We start from the raw sequence: 14,265 nt of genomic DNA, 5'->3' as shown, positions 1-14,265 counted from the left end.
GTGCTCTGGGAAAAATAAAGGTCTGGAGATCCATGGCTCATCAGCTGGCCTGTTTTGGTGGCTGTACTTCAGGGAGATGCTTTAATCCCCAAGTCTCAGGGGATCCCCATTAGTCTCAGGGTGTTTCTTGCTGGGAGAAGATCTGGACCTGCTGCACCATTGCTCCCATGGAGACTCAGAAGCGGACACCAATAACATTGCTGGCTTCTTCTTCCAGTGGAGGCCGAGCACCCGAAAGCATATTGCAAGAGATGTCCCAGCTTGCAAACCACAAGACTATCATGTTCGTGCCTGTGTTGTTGCACATGGGAAGCAATGGTTGTTGCAGGACATGGTGTCTTCTCCTCAGGCCTGAGGCATGCTTTGTACCGCAGGTCCCACACATCTCTCCTTCAGATGTGGGATTCGCAGCAGAGCCAACTGAAGCGCCTTGGCACCAAGACCTCCGCCATGCTGAGCCATTCTTTCACAATCTAATCCCATGACTGGTCTTACTGCGGGCTCCTTCCATCCACGGATCGCACGCACAGCAGTCAAGTCCCACAGTGTCACCGCGATGAACTGTCATCCCCGTTTGACAAGACAAGGAACTGAGGCACATGGCAGTGAGCCCTTTGCCCTGGGTCACACAGCGAGTCACTGTCACCGTCTCAGACTCTGAAGCCCTCCTCCTTCATGCTAGCCCCTAGAGCTTGAATTTCCTCAAAACCTGCTTGCTCTAATGTATTAACCACAGCCTGACTGTGGTTAATAGTCAGTTGCAGACCTGTTCCACAGCTGTCAGAAACCACAGAAGGCATTCGGGGCCCAGCGGCTGCCAGGCGAGGCGTGAGAGCTCCGGTGAAACATCTCGCACCTCCCAAGAGCTTTGAGGTGAGGAAAAACTGAAGGTGGCTTGAGGTCTGTTCCATCACCTCTCTGTTCCCCAGCACCTGAAAACTTACATCCAGGTGAATCAAAATTTCAAGCACTAACTTGATTTCAACCACTTTCTTGATTACAGAGCTGGCTACAAAGGAAATTGATGAATAATAATTTCAAAAAGGGATATAAAATTTCCATTTTCATTTTATTGTCAAAGTAAATATATTTTTATGAAGAACAAAAGAAAATATACAGAATTGTAACTTATGTACACTGGCTTTATAGGTATTTTTGTTTCCAATTTACACAAATTTTGATACGTTATTAAAAGATATTTTATATAGATATGCATCTATGTACAGTTTTATTTACATACATTCATAGGATGTGATATAAACCAGTCAATAGATGATAGCTCATTTATATTAATTTCTAGAGGACAAAAGGAATGCATTCGCTTTAGCTAGACCTGCTGTTCTTACACAGCGCGGGCTCCTGCTCTGCCTAGCACTAGGATGGCAGTTAGCTATTTCCCATTTTGCCAACAAAAAGACAAACAGATGCCGTCTGTGAATGGAAAGGAAATGCAACATCCATTATAAAATCGTTCCTAATTACTGAATTCTATTTTCTTCTAAAGCTTCTTACAATCGCCAGAGTTCAAAAGGAAAAACAAAACAAGAAGAAGAAACACAAACAAAATTGCTTGCCTGCTACCATCTGATTATTTGCTTAAATTCCCTTCTTAGCCATCTACCATATAAATTTGTTTCTTTTGGCTACTGTTCTCACCCATTTGCCCAGCCCAGCTGTGTGGAGCTCTGACATGGCTGTTGGTAAGGGAAGGTTCAGTGCTGAAGCTCACCCTGGGACAGAAGATCTCCTGGTGCTGTCCCACCAGGCCATGATGCTCCCTTTGTCCCCAGCCACTGGCACACCCTGATAAATGGACAGGGAAAAAGAGGCTCAGCCCCAGCCAGTGTGGGCAGGGGATGCTCGGGATGCCCAGTGCTCACCAGGACCACCGGGCACCTTGGGGGCTGGTGCTCTGGTTTCTCCCCAAGGACCACACAAGAGGACAGGAGTGGAGATGGAAGCAGAACGCAGCCATTCTCACAAATGGCTTCCTGTTGCTTTACACTCTAAACAATAGATCTTCTGCTAAAGACAGTGGATGCTTCCAAACAGTCAAAGGAAAGCAGCATTTCTTTTGATGCGTGGGCATCCTTTCACCCTCAGTGGCAGCACAGGGCAGGAAAAGCATGCACATGGTACGCGGTGAGCCACACCAAAAAGCCTCCACGCCAAGCCATTTTACCCAGCCTGAGCTTCAGGTTTGTTTGGGATATACCTTTGCTTAAATATATACATATATATATGTATGAATATATATACATAAATATTTATATATAGCCCTAACTGAGGAAAAGGTAAATGTGAGCTGGAGAAATGAGAGAGGCGTGGGGGCACGCTGCAGCACCCGCCATGCCTCGCCTCCCCCTCTCCCCGACTCCCACTGTTCCTCCTCCTATGGCCAGCCCCTACAAATCCTTGGCTCAGGCAACCCAAAAACAAAGGAGTTGTTTTCATTTCAAAAGGAATTTGCTGTTTCCAAACTGGACAAATAGAGCAGCTTAATAAAAACTCACAATGAATGGCCTGTACATGAGCAAAGCCCTCAGGAATGCCAGGGCTATAATTAACTAGCAGCAAGCAACTCTTACATTTTCATGTGCAGCAGAAAACAGCTAAAAATAAAACACTGTAATTTCCAAAAGAAGCAGCAGCAAAGGAGGGAAAGATAGGAGGAAAGGAAAATAACATCCTTAAAAAAAAAAAAAAGACAAAAAAGGAAGAACACCCCCCTCCCCTGACCCAAAAAGAACTTCATTCTCAAATCATCTTTAAAGGACATGGGACACTCAGACATGGTGGTATCAAGTAACAGCATTGACTGTTGTGTGAAGACAAATAAATTATCACTAGAAATATAGTGAGCAAAGTGCTGTCATCGGCTGCTGTAGGACGGCTGGGCGGGAAGGGGAAAGCAGGACCGATCAGTTCACGGAGCGGACGGAGCGGTTGCTTCGCGGGAACCGATGCACCTTGACGTGTTTGGACAAGTGGTCACTTCGAGCAAACTTCTTCTCGCAGACGGGACACTGATAGGGTTTCACCCCCGAGTGGGAGCGCCTGTGCCGAGACAGCTCATCTGACCTGGAGAACCTGCGGGAGAAGAGAAGCCTTTTCAGACAAAATGAATAAATTCTCTTACAGCCCCCAAATGTCCCCTCAGGCCACTCGGAGACTCTGCTTGCAGCAAAGCCCAAATATGCAAACTGAAAGGGCCAGGACACACAACAGAGCCACCCTGGTCCCAGCCAGAGGACAGCAATAGTGATGAAAACACACAATTCACAACCTCATCCCATGTAAACTCTAGACTTGGCACAATGCATGGAGGCACCATTTGTAGAAACCTTGCCCTAAGCCCAATCATAAGGGTGCAGCTCAACTAAGACAGCTCTGCTCCTCATCCCTCTGCCAGTGCCCTTCAGAGTCAGTTACCAGCCTCTTTCCTACAAAGCCAAGCAGAGGTAACCACCAACGTCCCGCAGGTAAAGTCTGCTCCAAGCTCCCACCAGCACTATAGCACATTTATCTGAGATGTACCCCAGATAACAGCCAGATATAGTTACCCAGAAGCTATCTGGCTTATCAGATCCAGCTGAAAAATTGGCCTTTGCACATGCTCCTGCAGGCTAAATGAAGAGCAATTAGCATCTCAGTACCAGAGATGCTCAGGGCTGTAACAGCTGAAATCCAGGTGGGCCCCATGGCCATTAGCATAGATACTTCAAGAGCAAATTGAAATCAAGATGGGGACTTTAATTACCAAAATTGTCTCTCAGAGTCATTTTAATTTTAGATATTCCCCACTTTCCACCTCAATAGAAAAATCCCCAAATCCCACTGCTAGTCTCGTAGGCGTTACTGAACTCCAATCAGCCAACCCTTTGGTCTGGCAGCAGGGCTGGCTCTGCTTCCAGCTTGGACATGACTGGGAGCCACAGGGTTAATTAGCACTGTCATGCTAAAACAGCCCTGTCCAGATGGGTACAAAAAATTTGCTGCCTGACAAAGGGCAATTAAGTGTTTTGTTGCCAGCACAGTAACAAAGAGCAGCACAGAAAGCGAGCTTGCAAGAAATGGTATCAGCTGTTTATTTACAATAAATAAATGAAGTCATGGGCACTAGCGGAATAAATGGGGGAAAGAACATGTAGAAAAATGTGCCCTTCTGGAGCAAAATATCACATCACCAACCGGGTGAATACGCTATTTTTATGAAAGGGGAAAAACAGGACTGCTGGGCTCCTATGAATAAGTCCTTCATGCAAGAAAAATAAGTTTCCACATAAAGGTTTTAATTAGCAGTGATCTCCCGCCACTAGTTGCAGAACAGGGCACAGGCACTGGGAACACTGGGAAGAGCTCCTTCGGTTCCCACAGCTCTTCGGTCTGCTGTTCCTACCTGGAGAGAGCCCCGCAGCCAGCACAGAGCGGATGCAAATACTCGCCCTGGGGAAGGTGTGGTGTGGATGCAGCTCCCCCAGGGGCATTTCTAGGGGAGATTCCCTCACCTGTTCTCTTGCTTTTCTGCCTTGTCCTTGCTGTGGTGTCTCCACAGTGAAAGAGTCAAATTCACCATCAAGAGCAACAGGCAAGTGCTCTAATGGAGCCACCAACCCAGGATACATCTTCACAAAGGCTACAAGAGGAGCTTCTCTTTGCCTCTGGGACCTGCAGACTTGCTTGCTCTAACACCCCTGCTCCTTCCAGCCTTGGCTTCCTGAAACCACAGCCTGGGCCTGGGAGCAGCAGGGCCAGGAGCTTCTCCCAAGTCTCTAGCAGTGAGCTGGTCCCAGTGCCGCATCCCTAGAGGGACGGTCTTGCAGAGCTATGGGCAAGTGGGATTTGGCAACGTTTTGGAGAGCGCAGGTTGTTGCCTGTGCAGGCTGTCTCAGAGGGACTCAGGACTAGGAATAGACCAGTTGCCAGTGATGGCAATAGCAACCACATCCAGGAAAAGAGGGAGCAGCAAGAGGGAAGCTCCTTTGCAAAGAGCTGTCCTTCTATATACTGCCTTATCACCCAGGGAAGGAGCAAAACCAGATGTGGCTGGGTTGCTTTGTCCCATGTCCTTGGCTGTTAAGGTCACCATCTGCAACAGAAGTGCCGTAGCACACGGCTAATCCCGCACAAGAGCTCCACAAGTGCATTTCAATGGGAATCGCATGGTGAGTGGGGGAGAAGGAGGTGCACATTGGGAATGAGCAGCTCCGCTCCTACCCTGGGAGCTCGGATGAGTTCATCCGATAAAAATACACTCTGCCTCATAACGATGTCCTTAGCTGAAGAGGCAGGAATGTTGCAATACTGTTCCCCAGCAGTCACGGAAAGATCAACTTACGAGCCCACAGAAATAAACCTCGAGCTATCGGTGTGTTTACAAAAAAACAACGCAAAGGTTAGGACAAGGAAGCTGGGAGGATCTGGCGGCCTGGCTCCACGGTGAAATGATATTTGCAGCACATTCTGGCACCGAAAACACCCAAGAACCAGGCAATCCCACAGCAACTGGAAGAGTTGCTTCATCCCCCTGTCTGGTGGGACCGCCACAAGACCTGTAAGCGCATCTCCCTCGGAGACAAACCTCAGAGCTCCCTGGTGTGCAGGACACGTGTCCCGCAGCTCCTGGCCACACGAGGACACGTGGCTCGCAGGGCAGGAAAGGCCAGGCGCTTCAGCTGGTCCTCCACGGCCCCCACCATGGCCACCAGCCACTGGACTGCCCCAGGCTGTACTTCTGCTCTGCGGTGGAGGGGAGGCTCTGGACATGCATCCTGACCTGCCCCAAGCCTCTAAACCCTCCCAGCCAAACCTCTGCCACCTGCAGAGCAAGCTGCGGGCAGTGCCCCCAGCCCCAGGACGTGCAGGTCCCTTAAACGCGCCTGCCTAATCCCTCAGGTGTCGGGAACAAGGGCAGCTTGGGTGCTGCTGCCCAGGGGAGGGACAGCGAGAGCTTCTCCGGCTCCTGACGCAGCACGGCTGCTCGGGCCGGCCCATGCCACAGCCCTGCGTGTTGGTGGGGATGTCTGAGGGGCAGAGAACCAGTGGCTGCCAAAGGCACAAGCTGGCCAGGCACGGATCAGCGCGCCGGCCGGTCCAGCGGGGTATCGAACGCGACGGGTCACCGGCCACTCCTCACCCCCTCCTCTGCACCCTGCAGAAAACATTTCTCTCCCTGCACCAGGGAAGGGCACAGGCAAGGAGGATTCAGCCTCCTCCAGGGCTCTGCCACTGTCCTGGGGGCTGGCGAAGCCCCCACGCAGCCCTGCCCTGGTGCGGTTACGGCACACAGCTTCCCTGCGGCAGCGCTGCCCAGCGAGCAGGGCGGGCTTTAATCCCCTCCACTCAGCCGCCTTGTGCTAGGCAACACTTTGTTTTGTTTTCGAAATGACCATCTTCAGCGAGCTCAGATCTTAAGTGTCTTTGGTGAAAAATAAATACACAAGCACAAGAATGTGGGGGAAGGAGGGAGGGAAGCAGAGCCCAGCAGCGTTTCGGCGCTTAAATTCATTTGAGATGATACAAAACTGGGAGAGGACAGAGAGTCCGGATGCATTTGACGTAAGTCATGCGAGACCACAGCTCTCGCTGCACTTCTGGAAAAGGTAAACACGCCTTATTGATGGAAGGGGGCTGAGCAATTCAGCGCTCGGGTGGGTCTGCCCTTCGGTGTGGGAGTGGGACACATGAAGCCCCAGCAAGCAGCGAGGAGGGCTCCCCGGGAGATGCCTCCCTCCCTTCCCACCTCCGTGGATGCCCTGCTGACATCTGGGGGTGCTGGGGGCCGGCTACCTGCCTGTGCCACGCGAACACAATACAAACAGCCAAAGTGAGTCTGCACAGCTCCCCCAGCAGCTGCTGGTGGACAGGAGAAACTCCTCGTAGCTAAGGGGATCAATTCTTCCCTCTTGGGCTCCTCATCTTTAAGGGGCTGTGGCTGGCAGAGAGCGAAAGGTGCGGATGCTCCGTGCTGCTGGATCAGCACATCTCCTGGCCTACCCGACCATGCACCCCGTGCTGCAGCAGGAGGCACCCGGCTGCAAAGTCAGCATCCCTCCTTCACTGCTTCAGGCATTTCCCCAAATGCTTCCCCTGGTTCTGCAGTCCGGAAAGCAGCAGCCCTGCGGGGAGACAGAGCCAGAGGTCACCCAGAGGCAACGCTTCAGACTCCTGAGCCTGAGCCACAAAAGTCACCGGAAGCATTGGCGTAAATCTCGGCATGGACCGGACCCAAACTCTCACGTGCCACATGCATTTGCCACGGAAACGAGGGTTTTGCTCACATCCCAGCACAAGGAAAGCCAACACGACACCCACAGGCACGTTCGCAGGCAGGAGGCACATCTGCTGCCTGCGCGCACGTACTCTGACAGCCGAATAAACAGGAGCAGTGCCCCTGTGACAGGCCAGGAGCCGCACCGCCTGCGCCTGGCGGGACCAACCGGGGAATAACAGGGCTTTAATTTCAGTGCAGTTCCAGCAGCAGCCCCTGAGCCCAGCTCATCAGCAGTGCCACCGGCACAAATGAGAAGAAAATCCCTGCCTGTTTGCAGAAACGCCACAAACTGAAATGGGGAAGAAAAAAAAAAATCACCAAAGAGATCAATTGCAATGATCCCCCCAGTCCCTCCAAGAGGCTCCAAACTGGTCCAGTTTGGGAACAGAGGATTCAGCCCTATTCTGACCTTTTCCCTCAAACCAATCCAGCCATCTCTAATTGCTGCACGTCTCACATAGTTGCGTTTTTACTCAACCCTCTCCTGTTACTTTTTACCTTGTCTGTTCCCCATGACCACCACCCATTTCCTCATTAGCCGTTGCTCACTGAAGTTCTGCAGGATATTCTTTCAAAGAAATGTGGTTTAATTTACTACAAGGGAGTTAGGACTATGTTTTGCTCCCATCATAATTTGCGGTGCTCTTTATTAACACTAGCCAGCAGGCAGACTATTAGCACAGCTAATTGGAAAGAGGGATGAAGGCTTCCATCAAAGTTTCTGTCAAAAAAAATTCGACTTTTTCTCTTTAAAAAGTTTTAATGCTTTCTACTGGTATATAAAAAAAATCACCTCTACTTTTGTAGAGATCACCTGTACAAAACGTTTTGCTCAATCAAACCTGCAATCTTCCATTCAAGCAACACTCAATTCCATCTCAGCCTTCTGGGTGTGCTGTTACATCTGACAGCTTTTTGCAATTTTGAGCAGCACCCACGCATTTTTCTCAATCAATGCAGAGAATAAAACCCAGAGCAGGCTGGAGTGCCACTGCCAGCATTTCCAGAAGGAACAGGATGGAGTGCGTTTTCTACGAAACTGCACAAAATGCTCTTCTTAACTGCATTCACATCTCACAGCCCTTCACTGATCATGCTTAGCCCCCTGCAGCTGGGGCCCCACACAGCCATGCGCACCGTGACTCTGTCCTAAACCACCCAGCTCATTTACAGCCCTCAGCTGGTACCAGCTGAGCATCTGCTGCAGCTGGTGTGTTGCAACCAGATAGATCAATGTGACAGCAAGGCATTGCCTGCAGTAACAGGCTTAATCTGACCATCTTGGAATGAAATACGAGTTATAATGGGCTTTAAAGACACTCCTACAGCTGGTGGCAGCAGGTGATGCTCTGCCATTTAATTTATCTCAGCCTTTGGATTACCTAATAGTAAGAAAAAAGTTCAAATCCTCAAACAAACCGAGCCACTTTTGGGAACAGAAACTGTTCAGAAATGAGTGCAAATGCTGAGAGTGCTCAGCAAGTTAGGTGAAACGAGCAAAAGGGCGAGGGGAACTGGACCCTGCTGCACCCCAATACTAACCTCCATCCGCAACCTGGCCACGTGCACGCAAAAGGCTTTTCTCCTGTATGCCTCCTCAGGTGGGCTTTCAAATGGCTGCTTTTCGTGTACATCTTGGTACAACCAGGGAAAGAACATTTGTGCATTTTAATGAGTTCTGCTGCAGGGTTCTTTTGAAATTTCTGACCCATGATGATTCCCGTCTGACCCTGGATCATGCCTCCTGGCCCAATTGGCTTGGCGGCGATGGGGACGGGAGCAATGCGGACAAATTTAGAGGACAAGTTCAAATTGGATGACTGAACTATCTGGGGCACAAGGGCAAATGTCTGTCCTTGGATGTTGACTAGGAGCTGTGCAATTTTAATGTTGTCTTGTGCTGGTCCTTGGGAACTAGGGCTGGTGTTGGACTCCTGTTTGACCTGTACAGGTTGAATTTGGAGCATAACCGGTATCCCATTCTCCAGGGGCATTCCTCCATTTGAAGCCTGGCCACCTTCCGTTGAGCTGCTCAACTGTTCGTTTTTACTCTCTTTTAAACTAGCGCTGGGTAACATATGGTCTTTTTGCTGTAGCGAGGCAACAGAAACTTGGCTGCAAGCTCTCAAGTCCTTGGTCTCACTTTTAGGTCTGTCTTTGAGCTCCAGCTCCATGTTCTCTTCCAGAAACTCCTCAATTTCCTCAAGCGTGGGCTGAAATGGTCCAGAGTCTTCCATATCCACAGCAAATTCAGGCAACCTAAAGTACTCCTCTTTGACTATGGGCTGAAGTCTCCTTTTGTCCCACCATGACGCGGCGGTGTTCCCCAGAGATGCCTGGGACAACAAGTAGTCTAAGATGCTGTCCTGACTCTCCGCACTGGACGTGCTCCCATAGCTGGAGCTGAGAACCTGGGAGTCCGGGCTGGAACAAGAACAAAAGCTGGACGAGTCGCTGTCATCTTCTGACAGGGGAGAGGGCAGCATTTGGTAGGACCTCACCCCTGCCGTCATGTCCCCAAAGTATCCCAGAGAAGACCTCGTAGATGAAAAGGACTCATCGGTAGGCAGCAAGTGATCCACCATTCCTGGGCGATCTCTTACGGGTATCCCAACAGCATATACCACACGGCGAAAGTTCACGTGGGAGCCTGGGTGCAGGGAAACAAAACAGCAGCAGTCAGAACTCGGTGTGATCATTTACCTCCACGAACTAACCCTCGCAAAGCCCTGTAGCTCGCAGGAAAGTCCCAAGCATCCAGCCTCGGTGCGCACATGCTGCTGCACGCTGCGATACGTCTCTACCACCCCCAAAGGACTGTCAGGGCCTAAGCGCCTTGCAGGATTGCACCACATATTTGCAAAAGAATTCTTTCAGGAACCATTTCACAACCGTGTGTACTCTAGATTTACAGCTCCCTTCCAGAATATTACTGGCCAGAGGAAATAAATTGCGGGCTTTCACCTAACAGTGAAACTGAGAGCCAAAGAAGGGAATGGAGAAGGAAAAAAAAAAAAGTGTTGAAATTTTTAGCACCCATAAAAAAAAATAATCAAGTTTACTGCTGGTGTCCATAAAATGCAAATCCTTTCCTTATCTTGTAGCTTTCCACCAACCTTATTTTTAACTTCCTCCGTTCCACAAATATAGGCTAATCAGCGGAATGCAAGGATCAATCTGTCAGGAGCCAGGAATATTTACTGTGCTTCAGCATTTACTAGGCGGATTTTCCCCTCCAGATGTAATGAATCAGTGTGCCAACGTCATCGTCACCTGCGCTGCCCTTAATCAGGCTGGCACGGCGCTGAGCTAATTGCCACGGCCTGGCAAGGCAGCTGGTGGCTGGTTTCACCCCATCACTCCGCGCTCCCGTCTCTCTCCGGCTGCAGAGATCGAGCTGACCCCAGCCTCGTGCCAGTTGCTGAGCGGGGAGGGCAGCCCTGTGCCCGGTGCCCCCCGTGTGGAGGTGGCAAAGGGGCAGTGTCCCGTGGGGCCACCCCACCGTGAGCCCTAACCCCGCTGCCACCCGTGCAGGCACCGCGGCCAAACGCGACCTCGCTAGCGCAGCCGGGCACGTCCCGTGCTCTCCCAGTTAAGCTGAGCAAAATTCCCAGCAAGGTTTCTGGGGAGGGGGAGGCAGGAGGGGCAGCTGTGGGTCTGTTTTCTTCTTTTTTCACCCCCACCCCAATGGAAAAGAAAAAAAAAATTGCTTACGGGCTGGAGACTGTGCCCCTTAAGAGAGCAACTGCAGAGACCTCCGGACGGAGCAAACACTGGCTCTCAGTCATCCGCTCAAGGTGACTGATTGAAAACAGAGCTGTATATGTGCATAATAAAACAACTCTTTCTGTGGAAGGTATGCGGAGCGCAGAGATAGAAGTCATTTGATCAGCCTATGAGGTTTTGTGTGTGTGTGAATTAGGAGGCATGTGACCAGCGCGAAGGAAATGCCAGTCAAGCTTGTTACACGCTGTCATTTTCCACAGGCTCTGCCGCTGCGCTTTGGACGTTTTGCCATGAATAGTCAATAGCTCCCAGTTTTGTGCAGGGAAGGGGAAGCTTGTTATTGCTACTGCCGAGCATCCTTGCTGCCTGAGCTCCAGAATTTGCCCGTCTTTGCCTTCTCTGGAGAAAAATCAAAAGCCATCTATGTGCTTAGCAGCTAACGCGGCATGAGATGCTTCACACAACACCCTTAAAGAGCTCCATCCCAGCAGCACCTATTAATATTTCACAGGAAACAAGGAAAAAAAACCCACACATTTCTACATTTCTTAAAGACACAGCTTCCTCCCTTATATGCACACGAGGACGCAGACAGGTTGATAGAAAGAGACAAAAGTAAGATGGCATTTCCCTGGTTTGCACAGCCCGTCAGCCAGCTACGCCTCTGACCCGATAACAGAATACTCACATGTGCTGAACACGAGGAAGTTCAAACAGAGGTTAGTGGCTCTGCTTTGCGACCTCAGCCTACAATAATCTCTTATAGTAAAAGTGAAGAGCCAGGAGAGCCGTGTTTAAGACACATGACGTCTGTTTTTGTAAAAAAAAAAACCTCTGCTGGAGGAACTTTCCCTCGAGGCAGAAGTCACAGAGCTGAGCGATGTGAAACAGAAAACCCAGCCTGTTTCTGAGAAGTTTTTGTTGCTCCCAGTAAGAATTCACCCCGGCAGCTCGCTTCGCGCCTGCACGAGGAAGGGGTGACTGCCTTGTGACACGGGCGGCAGAGAGGAGCTCTTGCCCTCAGCTGCTTTCCGATCCTCCCTCGTCCGTCCGCATTGCTCCAGCCTGAACTGCTGAAGAACGGTGCCGTGAGTGAAATCTGGACCACGACGTGTTTTTTCTAAGAAAAGCTGGCGTGCTCTGCGTGCGCGGGGAATGAGCGTGCACTCAGAGAAGCTGGCAAGGTTTGCTTTTCCAAAAGGAAAAAAAGGAAAAAAAAAAAAAAAGCTCAAGTTTTCTTTAAATGCCTGCAAGAACTAGGAAGCCACATATCAAAATATCCGTAGATTTCACAGGGAATAAAACTAAACCTTATTTTGAATGAAGACTGAAAAGAGAGGGGGGAAAAAAACAACCGAGCCCTAGCAGCTGCTGCGAGCAGCATACCTCAGCAGAACCCAGCCAGCATGCTCATTTCCCCATTGCTTTTGACAAGGAGCAATGTCACTCGGTGTAACCAGAGTCGTCTCAAGAAGACAGGGGACTGTCAGAGGCAAACAGATCCAGGCACATTGCGGGCCAGAGCTGCTTTCTGCGCGCTCGCAAAACTTGCACAGCAGCCAAGAAGATTTTGGGGAATGCCTGGAATGCGGGATCGGGCCCAGGCTCTATTTTATCCTAAAGGCCAGACTAACAACTAAAAGGCTTTCATCCCTACTTTGTCTGAAGCCAAAACCAGAAGCTTAAAAAACAAAAACAAAAAAAAAAAAGCCAGGGCTACGCGAGCTATGAAAACTAATGATGCTGTTTACATAAAGCACTTTCATCCCTGGAAGGGATGAAAACATGTCAGAAATGTAAGCACCTATACGGGGAGCTGAGCGCCCGAGCCACTGGAAAACAGCCGCTTCTGGAGTGAAATAGAGCAGCTGTTCAACAGCGCACGGCAACGCGACGGGCTCCAACTTTTAAGAGTTCCCTGGGTTGTTACGAAGTCCTTCTGCCAGAAACATGTTGTTCTGCTTAAAATCTGTCCGTCTAATCACCAGCTTAAAGGGAAATAGGGAGAGAAGGCATATTCTGTCTCAGAATAACCTTAAAATGTTAAGTCCTGGGAACTTGCTGCAACATGGGGACCCATTTCCCAGCACAGATAACACAGCAGTACGTGGGTTCAGATATGCTGACAGTCATTTCCCATGTATGTTGCTACAGCTCTTTCTAGTTTAGGACTAATCTGTTTACTGTTTTCCCTTGCTCCCTAGAAGATTTAATATCTGTTCAGGCTGACTCGTGCTCCACGGACAGAGCCATAAACTGGCCAGGGAACCAGGGCCAGCGTTTCTAAGAAATCAGAATGGAAATGCATGGGGGGGTAATAAAAAAATAATTTAAAAAAAAAAAAAAAGGAGCCACGAGCCAGGGAACCCGTTTACTCTCAGCCCTGCTGCAAGGTGGCTGCACTGCTCATCGGACACTAGGGGTGGGGGGGCTACATTTAGGGGCCTCCCCCGCTTTTTTTCAGCGCCACTGCTTCTGGAATGCTGTAAAACCCTTCCCAAAGCCCTGTTTTCTCCCTGTTTTCTGCAAAGTGCCCCCACCTTTAGACCCAAACTTCGGCCTCCACGAGCGGCGCGCACCCCGGGCCGGCACCGAACTCCCCAAACAACGCGCGGTGACAGCGGTCGGGGGGGGCCACAATCCTCACCCCGGCACTGCCAGATCTCCAACGCTGCGAAGTTGTTATTATTTTCCCCTATTTTATTGATCCTTTTTCTACTTTTTAGGAGGCTTTGGTAGCTCTCCCCCCCATCCCACCCGGCCCCGATGGCCGGGAGCAGCGCACCCCCCCCGCCGCCCCTTGTGCGCTGCCCAGCCCCAGCCTTGCGGCAGCCCCCCCCCGCTGCCACATCCCACCCCCCCGGTGCAAACCCTCACCTGAACTCCTCCGCAAGCCGAGCCGGGGCAAAAAAAAATCACCAAGAAAAATGCGAAAGCAACGACGAAAAGGCGAAGGAGCGCGGTGCAAAAATAGAGTAGAAAACGCAAAAAAAAGATACAAAAATAAAAATAATTAAAAAAACAAGGCCGAGGGACACCCCCCCCCCCGGGAGCGTAGTAGCCCCCAGCCCAGCCCACCCCCCCCGGTGACAGATCCGAGCCCCGGGGTGCGGAGCGGCGGGCGCGGCTCCCCCGGGAGGCGGCAGCGCGGGTGCGGAGCGCGGCGCGGGCCGCGTAGTGCTTTATCCCCGCGGGCCGGGCGGCCGGCGGCGGCGGGGGGGCCGGGGAGAGGCTCGCCCCGCTCCGCCGCCACCATTGGCCCCGCG

The 14,265-nt window shown here is 50.9% G+C and overlaps 1 protein-coding gene across 3 annotated transcripts; it reads right to left on the bottom strand.

Annotated features, from left to right (window-relative positions):
• Nucleotides 1–1,050: 1,050 nt before the first annotated feature.
• On the bottom strand, nt 1,051–14,199 carry KLF15 (KLF transcription factor 15). Of its 3 annotated transcripts, none has more exons than XM_080605933.1 (3): nt 13,877–14,199; nt 8,816–9,923; nt 1,051–3,090 (listed from the first exon to the last, which is right to left on the bottom strand). In XM_080605933.1, the coding sequence occupies exons 2-3, from the start codon at nt 9,856–9,858 to the stop codon at nt 2,922–2,924; spliced, it is 1,212 nt and encodes a 403-aa protein (XP_080462059.1). In that variant the 5' UTR covers nt 9,859–9,923; nt 13,877–14,199; the 3' UTR covers nt 1,051–2,921. The 3 variants fall into 3 exon arrangements, with proteins under 3 accessions (XP_080462059.1, XP_080462061.1, XP_080462060.1); XM_080605935.1 differs by lacking the exon at nt 13,877–14,199 and adding an exon at nt 11,688–12,184; XM_080605934.1 differs by lacking the exon at nt 13,877–14,199 and adding an exon at nt 10,988–11,586.
• Nucleotides 14,200–14,265: the final 66 nt, after the last annotated feature.

This window comes from Anser brachyrhynchus, assembly GCF_964034855.1.
Source record: "Anser brachyrhynchus genome assembly, chromosome: 10".
In the NCBI taxonomy this organism is placed as follows: domain Eukaryota; kingdom Metazoa; phylum Chordata; class Aves; order Anseriformes; family Anatidae; genus Anser; species Anser brachyrhynchus.
The sequence above is the reverse complement of the archived record's forward strand: the minus strand, read 5'-3'. Positions and strand labels throughout refer to the sequence as shown.

Excerpts from the sequence above, each read along its gene's own strand:
- KLF15 (XM_080605933.1), bottom strand. The coding sequence starts at position 9,858 with ATGGTGGATCACTTGCTGCCTACCGATGAGTCCTTTTCATCTACGAGG. Across the intron at positions 3,091-8,815 it reads TGGCCAGGTTGCGGATGGAG|GTTCTCCAGGTCAGATGAGC; the intron begins GTTAGTATTGGG and ends CTTCTCCCGCAG.